The 17059-nt window shown below is 41.5% G+C and overlaps 1 protein-coding gene across 5 annotated transcripts in view; it reads left to right on the forward strand.

The window, feature by feature from the left end:
• Positions 1 to 13883: 13883 nt before the first annotated feature.
• The window catches only part of RBMS1 (RNA binding motif single stranded interacting protein 1), a 92941-nt gene continuing 89765 nt past the window's right edge, over positions 13884 to 17059 (forward strand). For all 5 annotated transcript variants that reach the window (XM_023745596.1, XM_023745606.1, XM_023745613.1 and 2 more), the window contains exon 1: positions 13884 to 14059. In XM_023745596.1, the coding sequence (XP_023601364.1) occupies positions 13908 to 14059 (152 nt within the window). In that variant the 5' untranslated portion in view covers positions 13884 to 13907. The remainder of the gene's footprint in view (positions 14060 to 17059) is intronic.

The following is a 17059-nucleotide window of genomic DNA, read 5'->3' on the forward strand; positions in this document are numbered from 1 at the left end:
TCTCTCTCAGAAAGGATGAAGAGAGCAGCGGCCCGGGCCAGCGTGTGGATTGGTTAGCTTCCAGGGCACTAGGTGTTCCAAGGATGATCGCATCACTCCCGAGTGACTGGGCAGTAGTGCAGGGCCTGGCTCCCTACAGGGAGGAACCTGAGGACTGTTGGCACCAGCACGTACTCCGTCTAAGTGGTAGTATCCATCAAGAGAAGTCTGACATGTCAGAGAACTTGCCCCTGCAAAGATGGGGAAATGCTGATCAGGTCAAAAGAGAAGCAGTTCCCCAAATCCGCTGGCCAGCTGCTGGGAGCAGGGCCCACATGCCTGTTCATATGAGTATAGTCATTGTGATGCTTCAGGAAAATAGCCAGCACTGTTACACAGGAAAGGAAAATTCTTACAACTTTTTTTTTTTTTTTTTTTTAAGGAAACAGGATTGGAGATGGTGGCTGGACAATTCTAGTGATTCTTCAAAGCTTTCTAATCTAAGCCCATTAAATTGTCAGTTGCCCTTGAATGTACATTTCTGACAGAAAGGCTACTATGTGCTATAATAATCTGTTTGACTTCTGTACCTTCTTGTAGATGGTACAGGTAGTGACTGTGGGTGCTATTCACAATTTTTTATTATAAACACAAAAATAGACATGGTAACATTCACAAGAATTTTTAAGGAATTATATATTTAATAGATGGTATAAGCCTCCCCCTCCTTTTTTTTTTTTTTTTTGGTAAGCAAGAAACTATTTGTCTAACATAGACTAGACATGAACATCCAAGTAAGGCATCTAAAAACACAAGGTGGGCCCTAACCGGTTTGGCTCAGTGGATGGAGCATCGGCCTGCGGACTCAAGGGTCCCAGGTTCGATTCCGGTCAAGGGCATGTACCTTGGTTGCGGGCACGTCCCCAGTGGGGAGTGTGCAGGAGGCAGGTGATCAATGCTTCTCTCTCATCGATGTTTCTAACTCTCTATCCCTCTCCCTTCCTCTCTGAAAAAAATCAATAAAATATATATATCTTTTTAAAAGCTAAAAATAAAAAATAAAAACACAGGGTGGATGGGGAATACAAGGTATAAAAGAGGCTGTACAGAATAGGTACTTTCTTTTCTGTGATGACTGAACAGGACTAGCATATAAGTTTCCTTTTTAAGACTCTTAGAAAACATGTTATGTACCTTCATCCTTGCTACAATGTTTGTGCCAAACAAGGGCTAGTGCTTTTTGACAGTAGCGGTGGGAATGGAGACCTAGTTCTGCCTTGAATTAGCTGTATGACCTTGGGGATATATATATTTGACTTCTCTGGGCCTCAGGTTTCCTGAAAAGTGAGGGGTTGGATAAGATCAGTGTTTCTCGACATTTTAAAAGCCAAGCCCTCTGATAAAAAAAAAAAAATACTGCCCCCACCTCCACTCCTCAGACCTATCTGAAGATTCTGTTATATCGCCAGTGGAGAGTTATTGAATTGTGTGATCTCCGATGTCTCTCTCAGCTCTAACATTTTGTGATTCTGAGCAGATACTCGATTGGAAATCAGATGAACAAGATTTTTATCTCATTTTGTGAGTAGATGCAGCTTTCTCCTTTTTAAAGCTGGGAAGGGACATTTCTGAAATTCATCCTCACACATCCTCACTGCCTTGAGTCTTGCTTTGTGCGTGGACATCACCTACAAGCTTGCAAGAGCAGCCGAAGCTTGGCCTCACCTGAATGTTGAGTCGAAAGCTGCATTTTTCCAAAGCAAGTGATTTCTGTGCTCATCAAAGTTTGAGAAAGGCAGCAGACCACTGTGCTTTAACCTGCAAGTGGCAATATTAGTGGGCTCTCTAATCAATCTAATAGGTTGCTGTCAGCAAGAAAAGATATTAGGGTACATTGCATATCATATGGTAAAGGAAAAGAACACAAAATTTTTGTTTCACTTCTGTATGTCTGTGCCAGTATGTGTGTATACAGGATTGAAATCTCAGGCAAAAAGTTATTTTTTAGGTGGGTTTCTGGCAAAAAAAAAAAAAGGTTTAAAAAACAACAACACTGTGTTTTGTCTCTCAGAGACAACCATCTACTTACTCCCTTCTATTTACTCACACATAGCCACACACGGAGACATTTACACAGACACACAGAGATATGAAATAAAGAGCTTTTCTGTACTGATTTCCCACACTGTATCAGATTTAAGCTGCTGGATTTTATCATGAGTCAGACATATAATCGTTCATTTTTTATGACTGAAAACTTCTTTCTGTTGATGCTTTACTTTGGTTGTAGACATATCACAACACTCAGATAAGACTTCATTTTTAAAATTTTTATGAGGAGATTTCATACACTCATTCAGTTTCCTGAAAGTACAGATAATGCTTTTTTTTCTCTAGGAGCTAATTTGTGAAACCCGCAATACTGTAAGCTCATTCACATGTCCCTTTGCCTGTAAAAAAAAAAAAAAAATTAACTTAAATAAATTCATTTGGAGTTTTATTTTTGGATAAGCTGACTCATAATCTTTCTGTCTTTAATGTTAAGTTAATCAGCTTACAATACTTTCAATAAGTGTTGTTTGATGTGAAGAAAGGATATTTAAAAATAGAGTGTTTCCACCCTGGAGCTTCTGCAGCCTCAGCGGTAGTTCTTTACTTACCAGAAATACTGGGAGAAGATACGAACTGTACTGTGCATGGCCTTTAACAAAACAGCTGGGAGGAAGCTGGGGACGCTGGGAGCCTACCCCCGCTGGGGTGAGGCAGGAAACACAGAGCCCCACAGAGGTGTTCTGAACTGTCCTGATAAAGGTGATACTGCACTTCCCATAGGAAGTTTTCTTCTTTCAACTTATTTTGAGCAAAAAGGAAAAGAAGAGTTCATTTTTGTCCCCTTCACAAGGCTTTGTGTTGAGGAAGAAAACTGGTGTGGATCTGAACACACACCCCCCCCCCCCCCCACGTGGGGCTCAGGAGGAGGAGAAAGGTGCTTTCCACACACCTGCGTTTGGAATCCAGAAGAGTGCTTTGCACCTGGAGTTGGGCAGGGTTTTGTGTTTCCCCTGTTCTAATAGCTGGCTGCTTAGGATGTAATTGGCTTATTGTTTTGAGCTTTAAGGAGGATTTAGAACTACTGCATGGTCCTTATACATATAAGATTAAACAGAATGTTCAGGGCTCCTTTCTACACCGATTACGCGTTGAAACAAAAAGATGCCAGCCAGGCTATTCACCAGCATAGAGTCTGGATAGATCTGAGTTATTAAGGTAATTTCAGCTATAATATTTTCACCTTAAGAACACTCCGGTTTCAGGAACTCTGAATATTACATCAATAAAATCTGTTTTGCTCCTTTAAGCTTTAGCTGTCATTTTAGTATAGCACATGTATTTATAATATTTCCTCGTAGTGATCGGTGACTAGGTAGGGAATCCGTGGTTGGCCTGGTCTGCCGGTTTAACCTCTTGCTCCATTTCTCTGGCTGTTGGCAGGTAGATAGGAGAACACAGGTCCTGGCTGTGTGCGTCTTGATGTGCCTTAGCTGGCGATGGCAAGAAGCCTTTATTCCAGTGTTAGCAGTGAGAGTTGGAAGGGAGCTTCAGAATCACCCAGCCTCACCTGTGCATTTCCAGGTGCGGAACTGAGCTTCCCAGGTGTGACCTTCCAATCCCTGGCCAAGGCAGGATTTGAATCCAGGTATCCAGATTTTTCCATCCAGTAATATTTCTTTTCTATGTACCTTTTCATAGAGAGGAGGGGAAAGAATTTCCCTAGTTTTATGTTCCCCACCAGTTGTCCTTTTTGTTTATAATCTTTTTTTAAAAAAAATACGTATTTTTATTGATTTTAGAGAGGAAGAGAGAAGGAGAGAGAGATGGAAACATCAATCATGAGAGAGAATCATTGATCTGTTGCCTCCTGCACATCCCCCACCAGTCTGGACTGGGAATCGAACCATGATCTCCTGGTTCATAGGTTGACCTCTCAACCACAGAGCCATGCCAGCTACGATTGTTTATCATCTTTAAATTCTCTTTTCTCCCTCAGAGACTCTCTACAGTAATACCTGACGACATCCTATCCATTTTCTGTCTTCAATTTCTAGGTTATCCTACTACCTTCCCAATACCCACCCCCCACCCCAAAATCCAGTTGTTCTAGCATATCTTCTGAACCAACCAAGACTGTGTTTTTCCCCACTGACTTTCATGAAGAATGACTCTTCCTGTCTGTGTCTTTTGTGGTCTCCTTCTCTCCTCTCACACCCACCCCTTTCAGGACTGCCATTCCTCTTATTGGTAATGGCTTGTCGTTAATATTCAGCTCATCCAGCTGTCTAGCCCTCTGTGAAGCCTTCTGCAACCTTTCTGTCTCAGGCTCCTTCGTCCCTGATCTTCCCTTGGTTGAACTCTCACTATTTTTAGAAACTGTACCATATTACCCTATTATATGTGATGCAATTAAGGGTAGATAAGGCCAGGAGCCCACTGTTAAAAGCTTTTCCTTCCTAATGCATGTGTTTTCTGGTAAGGAAGTTTTGAACCTATTGCTTAATCCCCTCACTTCCTTTCTTGGCCCTCCAGTTTTCTGGTGAATGACTTGGATTTAACTCCTTCAGTCTGGTATTTATATGTTGGGTTTTGGTTTTTTAAATAAGACTCATTTTTTTTTTTTTTTTTTTTTTTTTAGCAGTTTTAGGTTTACCACAAAATTGAGAGGAAGGTACAGAGATTTCCCATATACCCCTGCCGTCACACATACATAGTCTTCTCCATTATCAACATCACTCACCAGAATTGTACATTTTTTACCAAAGGTGAACACATCATAATCACTCAAAGTGTCATAGTTTACCTTAGGGTTCACTCTTGGTGTTTTATATTCTATAGGTTTGGAGAAATGTTTAATGACAGTATTCACCATTACAATGTCATACAAAGTGTTTTCACTGCCCTAAAAATCCTCTGTGCTCTAGATATTCATTCCTCCCTCCCCAGAGCCCCTGAATGGGCATAAGTTTTCAACTCTTTTAGGTAGATACCAAGGAGTATGCTTGCTGGATCGTTTGGTAAAAGTATGCTTAGTTTTGTAAAGCCTCCAGACTAGACTCTCTTCCAAAGCAGCTGTACCATTTTGCGTTCCCATCAGCAATGAGTGCAAGTTTCTGTTGCTCTGTGTTCTCCACAGCATTTGGTGGTGTTAGTGTTGCACTTTTGGCCATTCTAATAGGTGTATAGTAAGTAGTATATTGTTGTTTTAATTTTTATTAAAATAAAATTTTATTGAATTCTTATTTCCTGATGACATATGTGAAGCGGCTTTTCATGTGATTATTTGTCATCTGTATATCTTTTTTTAAAAAATATATTTTTATTGATTTCAGAGAGGAAGAGAGAGGGAAAGGGATTGAAACATCAATGATGAGAATCATTAATTGGCTGCCTCCTGCATGCCCCCTACTGGGGATTGAGCCTGAAACCCAGGCATGTGCCCTGGACTGGATTCGAACCTGGGACCCTTCAGTCCGCAGGCCAACATTCTATCCACTGAGCCAACCCGGCTAGAACTGTATATCTTTTTTAATGAAGTGTCTATTAAGGTTTTTGGCCCATTTTTAAAATTGGGCTGTTTGTTTTCTTATTTTGAATTTTAAGATTTTTAAAAATATATTTTGGATAGCAGTCCTGATAAGATATGTCTTTTGCAAATATTTTCTGGCAGTCTCTGGCTTATCTTCTAATTCTCTTAATATTGTCTTTTGCAGAGTTTTTCATTTTAATGAACTCGAGCTTATCATTTCCCCCCATGGATTGTGTCTTTGGTGTTGTATCTGAGAAGGCATCATACCCAAGATCATCTAGATTTTCTCTATTATCTTCCAGGAGTTTTTGTGTTTTACATTTAGGTCTATGATCAGTTTTGAGCTAATTTTGGCAAAGGGTGTAAGGTTGGTGTATAGATTCATTTTTTTGCGTATGGATGTCCAGTTGTTCCTGCACCATTTGCTGAAGAGACTATCTTTGTTCCATTGTATTGCTTTTGCTCCTTTGTCAAAGATGAGTTGATATATTAATGGAGGTTGCGTGTTGGTTTTTATCCATCTCCCCTCTTATAAATGCTTTTACAGAAACTAGAAGGAACAAATAGGAAAAGAACTTTGGTGTGTTTCTTGGCCCAGAGTTCTCAGTAGGCAACCTGGGACATCAGTGGGGTTCTTGGGAAGACCTTTGGAGGGAGTGGAACAATTGAACTGATTTTCATGCAGGAGCACAGAATCAGATCTTTAAAAGGCATTTGAATGATAAGGAATGTAGTTTCTTGGTGGAACCCTGAAGGGAAATTTGACCTCAGGAATCACATGTTGTATCTATGGTGTGTTTTCTACCATGGATTTTCAACACCTGCTTGCCCTTTCTTCTTCTTATCCTTCACAACCACTACCTCCACCACAAAGAGCTTGTCCAAGTTGTTTTAATTAAGATCTTTTCCTTTTGGTTAAAATTGATTTTCATTTCTGCAACATGGTCTCCATCCATTGAGTCAGCCATGTTGTATCCACAGGCTATTTAATATAAGCCCCCGCCCCTTTTTTAAAAATTTTTTTTACCTGAAGAGATTATAGCTTTACATGCAGGGATCAGCTTTGGTAGGTATCTTTGAGAATATGAAGTGTGAAATCTATTGGGAATTTTTGTTTTTAGATTATATTTGAACAGCCAACCCAACAATATGGACCCCTCTCCTCTGACAGGTGTAATCCAACCACAAATACTGAATAACCTGTTTCTCCATTTCACAGTCTTAGAGGCTGCAAAGTTTGTCACCAAACGGGACAGTGATGATATGAGAACCATTTTTTTTTATTATAATGATGAAAAATGTATAACATACAATTTTCCATCTTTTTTTCCATCATAGTTCACATTTAGTATTATTCTGTATTAGTTTCAGGTACACAAGATAATGGTTAGACAATCATATACTTTATAGAATGGTCCCTCTAATATTTTAAGTACACCCCCCCCCCCCGCCCTTACATAGCTATGAGAACCAGTTTTATTAAATAGTTGGCCATGTGATTTTAAGCTTTGCTATCCTAACATCAAATGGGATTAAATGATGTATGCCCATTTGCCCTTCCCCCACATTATGGAAAAGTAAGGACCTGTGTGTGTGAAGGGGCACTGTTGTTTCATTAATATAGGTGCTGTCTCTTCAGTTTGACCTACCCGGAAGAACATCTGCTTCCTGACCAGTTTCTCATCTCTCATTAATTCCCCCCCGCCGCCCTGCCCATGCTGAGCTTGTGTACTTTCCCAGCTCCCTGTGCCTTTATCTTTCTCAGCTACTATTCCTAGCCCTCTTTGAGCCACTCAGGTTTCTAAAAGGAAACAAAGAAAATATCCTCATTTGGATGCTTTTCCCTTCTTCCTGCTTGATAATTCCCTTAAATTGTTCAATTTCTTTCACATCTTAAAAGCTTATGGAGAGGAACAATGTGTGTAATTAGTACAGTGTATAGTATCTTTACATAGTACTCAGTTCATGCCAGGCTTGATATTATCCTATATCCCGGTGTAAATGATAATGTTCCATAACTTTTGCCAGTTCTCAGGAGCAACTGTAGTGATTATTTTGCTTGTGGATAAGGTGGTCTCTCTCTCTCTCTCTCTCTCTCTCTCTCTCTCTCTCTCTCTCTCTCTCTCTGTAGGGGAGGTGGCAGGGTGGGGATGCAATTATGGATTATAACCCTCCTATAAGAATGATAACCTTAAGGAAGACGTGAGGGTAATGAAAAGGCAGATTGTAGGTTTCCTTTCTCTTCAAAATGTATTAGAATTCTTAGGGAAGTTACTAAGTAAGGGGGAGGGGAGAGGGCAGCTTCAGCTATAACGTTGGCCAGAGCACTATTCTTGAGTTTATTAGAAATAGGAAGGAAATGAGACAATAGAATTTATGATAGGTCTTTATTTTTTTATTGTCTTTGCTGAATAGACATCTACAGTAATGCACACGGTTACTAATACATTTTAGTTCACACATGATTAATTTTTGCCTTTTTTGTAAAAGACTTTTAGGCTTCCATATAGAAGAGAAGACTGCTTAGTGGGTGTGATGTGATGGAGAGGGAAAGATTTGCTGTGGGTATAGTTGTCATGTGCCTGTTGTTCATCATCCTGTCTTTTAGTGGAGGAGGCGCGTGGGCCTTCCTGCCGGGATGGAGGCCTCAGAGCTGTCCACACAGGAAGTCCTCCCTGAGTGCTTTCCACACAGGAAGTCCTCTTGATTGCTGACAAGCTCTCTTCCTGCTGGTGCCCACACCCACTTGTGCAGGGAATGCTAATGGAGCCACCCCATTTATTTACCACTGACTTTGTTTTTTTTATCAACTTTGGCATGCAAATTAAGCCCCGATAAATGTTATGAACAGGGAATTAGCTCGTTTCCCCTGCCTTTGGATAGGCAGCTTTGGTAGGTAGCTTGTTTATATGACCTGAAGCAGTGAAATTGGGCCAGAGGAGGCTGGAATAGACTACTATGCTCTGAGATGGACTACTAGTACTAGGATGAGTCAGCACTTAGCTGCAGTATTCCCCCTTCTCCCCCCCCCCCCCCATACACACACACAGTTCCTTAATTAGGTGAATTTATGTACCAGTAAATCAGTTACAGACTTCATCCAAGGGCCAGGGGAAAGGGAGGGTGTCTCTCAAATTACAGGACAGCTTGGGGGCTTTGAGAGGCAGAATGTAAAAGGACAACCAGTGATGAAAATGGAGGTTGGTAAAAGGTCCTTCCTTCGTAAGCTTTTTTTTTTTTTTTAAGTTTAACATTTGTGCTATTGAGGCATAACTACAAAATGTCATTGCTTTGAGGTGATCCAGTTCTGAAGTTGCAGTTGAAGACTTGTCAGTGCTTTTCAGTCTGGGAGGGAGGGTCTAGTTCTTCACTGGTTACCTTGAGCTTTCCTAAAGTGCTCTCTGTTCAGCCTCAATACCCCGGGTTTTTTGTTAATGAAAAGATAGATAAGGTAAAATTTTAAAAAACCAATCTATTTAAAGCTAACTTTGTTGTACACACACACACACACACACACACACACACACACACACACAGGCTTTTTGCTCATTAAATTAATTTAAAGGCACCTTTGACTGCTTTTCTTCGGAAAACATAGCCACCTATGGTATTGTCATATGTTAGAGAAATTTGAATATAGTAAGGTTGCAGGAAGGCTGGGCACAGGAAAATCAAAGACTACAAATAGGGCTTTTAGGAGATAGTAGACAGTGTTTGGGATGCCATTTAGAGAACTGTTTCAGGGTTCCGGCTTTGTTGTCCAACTGACCTGGGTTCAAATTCCAACCCTGCCTCCTACTAAATGTGTGGTCTTGGCACATTACTTAGAGACTCCCCACCTTTGAGACTCCATTTCCTAATCTGCAAATGGGAGAACAATCATGTACCTGCCTCATTGGATTAAGTAAAGTAATGCACATAGAGCAACTGGCACCATGTCTGGCACATACTAAGCAGGCAATACATGACAAGTTATTACTCACAAGTTTAGAATTATCATTAACCCATTCTGAATATTTAGGAGTATTTAACTTTATTGTGTATGAATTTTCTTCTTTGAATATGGACTTAAATTTTTATTTTCTGCAAGTTCTAAAAACTTAATCTTTGATGAAAAATTTTCTGCACCAGGAAATAAAAAGTTGACAACCTAGAATAATTCAGTGCTTCTCTCTTTCAAATATCTTTCTCTGTGTTCAGCGAATTCTGAGAAATAGTTGACATTAGGATAACATGTGAATTTGAACTTGTTCTATACTGAGTGGCCAGATTATTATGACCACCTGATGTTTGTAAGCAAATTAGCTATAATTTCCTGCTGAAGTTGCTAGAGGGCCAGATCATTATAAACATCTGAATAGCACAACATACCTAAGTATCGTTGCTGATCAAGTTCATCCTATCATGTTGATGGTGTATCCCAATGGAGATGCCTTCTTCCAACAAGACAATGCGCCATGCCACGGTGCTTGTATTGTGCAGGAGTGGTTTCAAGAACATGAGGAAGACTTTACCTTGCTTAGGTGGCCCCCACAATCATCAGATCTCAATCCAATTGAGCATTTGTGGGACGAAGTTAAAAATTGAGCATTTGTGGGACGAAACCATCAGGCAGCTGGTTCCACAACCATCAAATCTCACAGAACTGGACACTGCTATTCATCAGGCATGGTGTCAGATTCCTCGCATCACCTTTCGACATCTTGTGGAGTCAATATCAATGCCAAGAAGAATCGCTGCAGTATTGAAGGCAAAAGGTGGCCCAACAAAGTACTGATGGGCAACAAAGTACTGATGGGGTGGTCATAATAATCTGGCCACTCAGTGTATATAGAATTCACCAGATGTCAGTTGGTTCCCCTCCGGGTACATCCAGGAAACCCCTTCTCCCACCTGGGATGGGGTACTAGGAGAACTCTTTTCCCTTAGGGCAGACCAGACGGGAAGCAGGAAGGGACAGACTACATGCTCCCCACCTACTTTCCAGAGTTGGAAAATATTACTGTAATAAATATGGAGGCCTGTCAAAGATATATTAAATCAGCTGTGCAAATTCTGAGATGTAAATCATGCTTCTACTTCTGCCAAAAGTAAATACATAAATAAAAACCTACTACTTTCATGTCCAAATAAACTCCACATAAATCATACCTTTAAATGTTTCTTTTAATCATACGTCCCACACCCAGTGCCGGAAGCCGGTCCATCCTTGCTGCTTGACACAGTCACTGCAGGAAAGAAACATCTGCACAGCATATGTTTCAAGGGACCTGGCGTATATAGCATACTGTTCTTACTATGTTTGCTCCCTTAGCGCTTTGTGTTTTAACCAAGGTCACCTCTCCGAGAAAGGTTGTTTCCCCAGGTAGGGATTTTTCCCTGAAGTTAGGGAGGGGATACAACCCCTTAACTAAGTGCCAGGTGGGTAGTTAATCACTTTAACTACAAACAATCACGCTTAAGCTACATAATCTTTACTCCCTGGAATGGAGATAAAAAATGCCCTAACCTTTGCAATAGAAATTGACAGGATTAAAATCAACTGGTATAAATACAGATGTAACAAGACAATAAACACCAGAACCTGGCTGGAGAAGATCCTAGACAGAACTTGGCTGGAGCTCCTAACCAGAACTTCGCTGGAGATCCTGACCAGAACTTTGGCTCGAGATCCTGGCTAGAGGTCCTGACTAGGCTGCTGATCAACTGAAGGCTGTCTCCGTGTCATTCCTTCTTCACCGACTCCGTCCACACCTTTGGGGACCCCTGGACCTGTTGGGGTTGGACCCCAGCAACCCGGCCCTCCACTTTTCATCCCAAAGCAAAGCAGAGGTTAGAGCTGATGTAGTCTAGGAATGCCATCTCCGAAATGTGTGATGGTCCATTTGCTTTGTGTTGGTATAATCCCTCTGAGGGGGGAGGGGAGCCCTGGTCCACAGCTTCCTTCAGATTTCTCCAGGTCTTACCCATGGTAACCATGTTTCATCCGCCTATGAACTGCTCTGCACATACTGGGTCCTGCAGTGAAGAACAGGGAGGTTTGTGGCAAGGACAGGTTCTCAGATGTTCATCAAAGATGATTTAAGAAAAAAATTCAGTCTTGCCTAGGTTGTCCACAGCTACAGGTTCTTGTGTAAATCAAAGGCTTGGGACAGAGAGGCCGCTGTGTGTTACTTCCCAGCATCTCTGTTAGCTGAAGTGAGAAATAGGGCATGCCTGGCTACTTTCACGTAGCAGCTAGCAGAGGATTGAGTGACTTTGGAGAAGAAACACAGGCCTCTGCATGTGGCATGGCTGAGGGTCTGAGGTCCCACCTGTGGCAGAACAAGGGACAGGGCTTATTCTTAGTTCTACATCTAGAAACCCAGCTTCGCTGTCCCTTAGAGAAAGCCAGGGATGAGAGGAAAGGATTGGAGCTCAATGACTTATTAATAAATCAAAGACACTTGATGGGATTTGATCTCAGGCAGGTTTTGTCTTGGATTAAGTAATACTGATGTTCCCAGTTCAGGTTCTTCCTTTATTTTTACATTGACTGTTGTTAACTCTTCTTGCTACTTTTTTTATAAAAGCGAATCTCATGAGGTAAAGTGGTGTTTGGACTTAAGGACCCTGGACAGTGAGAAGTAGCATTTGCATAGTATCTCTCTCTATATAAAAGCCTAAGCGACCATTATGACCGAACAACTGGTCGACCAGTCACTATGATACACACTGACCACCAGGGGGCAGATGCTCAATGCAGGAGCTGCCCCCTGGTGGTCAGTGTGATCCCACAGCCAACCTCCCGCAGCCCCTCCCCCCACCAGGCCACTGGCCAACCTCCCGCGTCCCCCCCCCCCTCCCCCGGCCCCGATGGGGGGGGGGATACACAGCTGGCAGACCAACCTCCCATGGTCCCTCCTGTTGGCCGGCCGGCAGGCCCCCTGATAGGCCTTGATCACCGGCCAGTCCAAGGGACCCCAACCGTGCACGAATTCATGCGCCAAGCCTCTAGTAGGACATAAAGAAGCGAAAGCTTTCATGTCAGATTAATGGGGATCCCAGTGAGTTGGGCTACTGGCGAACTAGGATGGTCATGGCAGAAACTGGGTACAGAGCCAGCTGTCCATCATGGATAGTTGAAATTATCCAAGGTTACATTTATTGCAAGGGGTCTGCTTTTTGAACCAAAGTGAAATTTACTTGTGTCTTAGAGATGCCTAATTTTCTTGTTTGTGGTAGTAAAGATCAAGCTGTAAGATTTTACATTTTGGTTGCATGTCTGTTTAATTGTATTTCTTCAAGCTGTTACTAAACCTGAGTGCTGTCCTTGGATTAGTATATTTGTTATTTAGAAGGTGTGAGATGAAAACATTTCTGTCCTGCTGTGAAGCTGCTGAGCATTTGCTGTGAGGACACCTTGGGGTGTGCTCACTTCCATCTCAGACTGAACTAACTCACTTCCTCAAAAGTCATGTGTGTGGCGTAGGGGCGGAGGCTGTGGTTGCTTTCGATTGGTTAACAGAGAATTATCTGGTGTGAGCACAGTTTCAGTCATTCTTCCTAGGTGGCTGCTGACTGTGAAACCACACTGAGCCCTGGTTGCAAGCTTTACAAAAGATGTTGCTTGCTGTGAGGCCTGAGGAGGTTTCCAGATACTTCACCATTCTCACAGGGGTTAAATTCCACAAGGTTAGCCAGAGCAAAATGCAGAGTTCCTGTCAGTCTTACCCAGATGTCTCAATGAAGCTGTATGCCTATCCTAGAACTAGGTGAAGTTTTCCTTATTTGAGCATCTTGATTGGACTCTTAACTTTCTTACACTTGAAGAGTAATTGTGTGTTTTTTCCGCCCAACTCATCTTAATAAAATTATTAGCAACTTTCAATCAAATGTTCTTCAGAATGTGAAAACCTTTTCAAAAGTCTAATGATCTCTAAATTACTGTATTTAAAAATATTACCACATAACTGCATGCAAGTTAATTGTAAGTCTCAGTAGGTATGTTCCTTAAAATGTGTGTGACTAAATTAATCTTACATAAATTTAGTCATACTTAAGGTGCCCATCAGAATATTCTACTGAATAAAATCCTATTGTTAATTTCATGTTGAAAGGGAGAAGGTTTTTTTTTGTTTGGTTGGTTTTTGTTGTTTGTTTTTTTTAGGACAAACATGTTTTTTTAAGGTATAAATTAAAGTTTATATATTAAAGTAGCTTAAGAAAATCTGTTTTGATATCTTGGTAACCTCATTTCATGTTGCAGATCAAACAGCTTCTGAATGGTGCTAAATACCTTCCATCTAGTCTAGTCTTTCTAACACTCCTCTTTGTTTTTCAGCAGTCTCTGGTCCCAGCCCACCCCATGGCCCCTCCCAGCCCCAGCACCACCAGCAGTAATAACAACAGCAGCAGCAGTAGCAACTCAGGATGGGATCAGCTAAGCAAAACGAATCTCTATATCCGAGGATTGCCTCCCAACACCACAGACCAGGACCTGGTGAAGCTGTGTCAGCCGTAAGTAGCAGTGGCTCTTATTGTTTTTAGCTGCTAAATATTTCTTTGATCTGATTATAGAGTGATATAAATTGTGTTCTAGGAGAGGTTCAGCACAAGATGGATCTGTGAATCCTCATTATTGACACAGTGATAGTTTCCGGATTTTAAGTCCTTGGGCACTTCTCCGGTCAGCATTAACATCACCAGAATATGCCCATGTAACAAAATAAATTGGAGCAGTTTCTCAGTAGAATTTGACTTCATTGGCATATGAGAAGTACAATCTGAATTACTTAAAAACGTGTAGCTCAGTCCTTTGGAGGAGTGCTCATTTTTGGTGGGAGCGCATCCAGGGGGCCAATCTGTCACATAATAACAGAAACTCTAGTTGTCACTGTTTGTCAGAAAGGTAGTTACTGCCGACCTTTATCCTAAATTTGTGTAAAACTCGTAATTCCAGCCAGGAAACGGTCGTCTGTGTTCATTAGCCACCTGTACTTTTGTGGCCCGGTTGTTCACCCTCCTCTCCTTGGGAATTCTATTCCCCATCTTCCTGTTTCCGTTCTCACTGCCACCCTTTCTGAGTCTTGTGAGAGAGATGGGCACACGTGTGTAAGTTCCACAGTAAATTTGCATTCTACGCTAACGTTGTCGATAGGATATAAATATGCCTGCTTCGCTGCAGTTCCATGAACTCACTAAGTAAAGGAACCACTCATTAAAGCAAGGAGCCAGAAGCACTGTGCAGTGCAAGGACTGTGGTGTAAGGACGTAAAGGCCTTTGATCACTTTGAGCTGTAAAAGCCTACACATATAACAGCGTCTTTTATTTATCCAAAGAAAGTAAGGGTCCCTTACAAAAGGGATTTTAAAGACCCGGGAAAGGAGACATCACTAATAAGTGTTTCCCGTTCCCTGGAAAAATATTCCCAGTTCTCAACGTCCGATCAGTAGCATCAATTTTTCTGTTGTCCTGGGTGAAATAATTAGACTTATTCTCATTTTAAGAAAGAACATTTTCAGAACTTACTTGGTTAGTATTTCCAAGTTGGAACTAAACGTAACTTCTGGCCTTCCATACGGTGGTGGTGGTTTTCCTTTGTGTTGTTTTGGAGAGGAGGGTGGGTCAGCGGCTGGTGTTTCTTTAGGATCTGAAGAGCTTGGCGAACCTCATCTCAGCACCCTCCCTGTGCTTCGCTTGTGTGACGCTTTTGATCATCCCTCTTGGACTTCGACTGCCGCCCTTTGCTTCTAGGGCAGTGAAATCATGGCCTGTGCTGGGGACTATTCTGAAAGCAAGTCTGGCTCTTAGGGTTGGTCATGCCTGGCCCCGGCGTCAGAGGGAACTTTGCCAGGCACGCCCTGCCCTACTGCAGCTGTTCAAGACCACAAATAGGCCTTCTGCTGTCTTGTCTGCTGCCGGCCTTTACTGGCAGCATCATCTCCTTTTGCAGCATAATTACAGGTAGATAGAGCGCCGTAAAGTCTAAGGTGCTAAAAATACAACTTCGTAGGAAACAGAATGAAGCTACCCCTCAAATTCTTGAGGTTTAAGAGAAGGGAAAAGAATTTCAGATGACACATTGTGCCTCACCTAGTTTTGAATCATGTAAGCTGAGTTTTCACATCAAGGAGATAGAGTTCGATCACCATTAAATGATAGAGTAACGCCATGTTTTGTATATAGTAAATATGTCTTTGGAAAAATTGAACCAGCAATTTCTTTTTCATTGAATCAAATCGTATTCCAAATGCAGTAGAAGAGCATTTTAGAATTTTTCCTAGAAAATTCATTCCTTGTTTGTTGGTCTCTTTGATGTATGTGGATTTTCTTAATGTGGGGAAACATCACTCTCTGCTGTTATCAGTAGCACTCTCATTCTCTCCTATCATTTGCAAAACCCCAGGTTTGATGGTTAACTCCAGTGAGAGTTTTCTTGATATGTATTATACAGAATCAAGACATACAGTAAGAGAGGACTCTGTGTCAGTATCTGCCAAGAGCTTCATTCCATTGGACACAGAGCATCTCATAAATACCAGATTTGACTTGGTGACAGTTTTGTGTCTTAGAATGGAGAGGGAGAACGTGTGCGCAATGGTATTCCTGTTTCGGACTTAATTGTTTCCAATAAAGAATAAGTAGTTGGTGACATGGAAATGACAAGAATCTTATGGGAAAGTGACTCATCCTAGAGCTTCAAAAACCCAGTGGACATAATTAGAGATTTTAGAAAAGTGAGTATCCGAAACTTTTCAGAAAAGATAGGTGTAAATTCATAGCTCTAAAAAAAGAAAGACATTTTAGAAATAAAAATGTAGTAATTTCAAATTAACCTGAGTGGGGATTGCAGGATAATTGGAATAAGTAATTTGGGTCTCTAAGGGGTTGGATATTTTAGAGGGTTACCTAGCAGAAAGATGGGACTAGATACCTAAGAATGTGTGTAATAGTGACCCGGTTCCGTGCAAATAATGCATGAAGTCTAAAGGCAAGAATGGCATGAAGATTGTGAAAACTGGAGAGGAAAACAAAAAATATTTTTAAAAAGCTTTGTTGGGAGTAGAATGTACAGATGTTATAGTCTTAGAAGAAATGGCAGTGAAAAAGCTGATATAAAGTGATAAGAAATGACAAGTCAGAGGAGATGATGGTGGAAAAGCAGCCACACCCCAAGTCAGAGAGAGATTCGGGATGCTGGAAAATGTAGATCAACTTTGTTAAGTTAAGAGGGCAGGGCTTCAGTGTTAGGTTGTGGAAGGAGGTAGCATCAAGGACCAACAGGGACGTGACAGTGGTTATGGTGCTAAGGTGATGTGGGTTCAAAGGAGAAATATTTTTTAAAAAATATATTTTATTGATTTTTTACAGAGAGGAAGGGAGAGGGATAGAGAGTTAGAAACATTGATGAGAGAGAAACATCGATCAGCTGCCTCCTCACAGCCCCTACTGGGGATGTGCCCGCAACCAAGGTACGTGCCCTTGACCGGAATCGAACCTGGGACCTTCAGTCCGCA

This window comes from Myotis lucifugus, unplaced genomic scaffold (genome assembly GCF_000147115.1).
Source record: "Myotis lucifugus unplaced genomic scaffold, Myoluc2.0 scaffold_5, whole genome shotgun sequence".
Classification (NCBI taxonomy): domain Eukaryota; kingdom Metazoa; phylum Chordata; class Mammalia; order Chiroptera; family Vespertilionidae; genus Myotis; species Myotis lucifugus.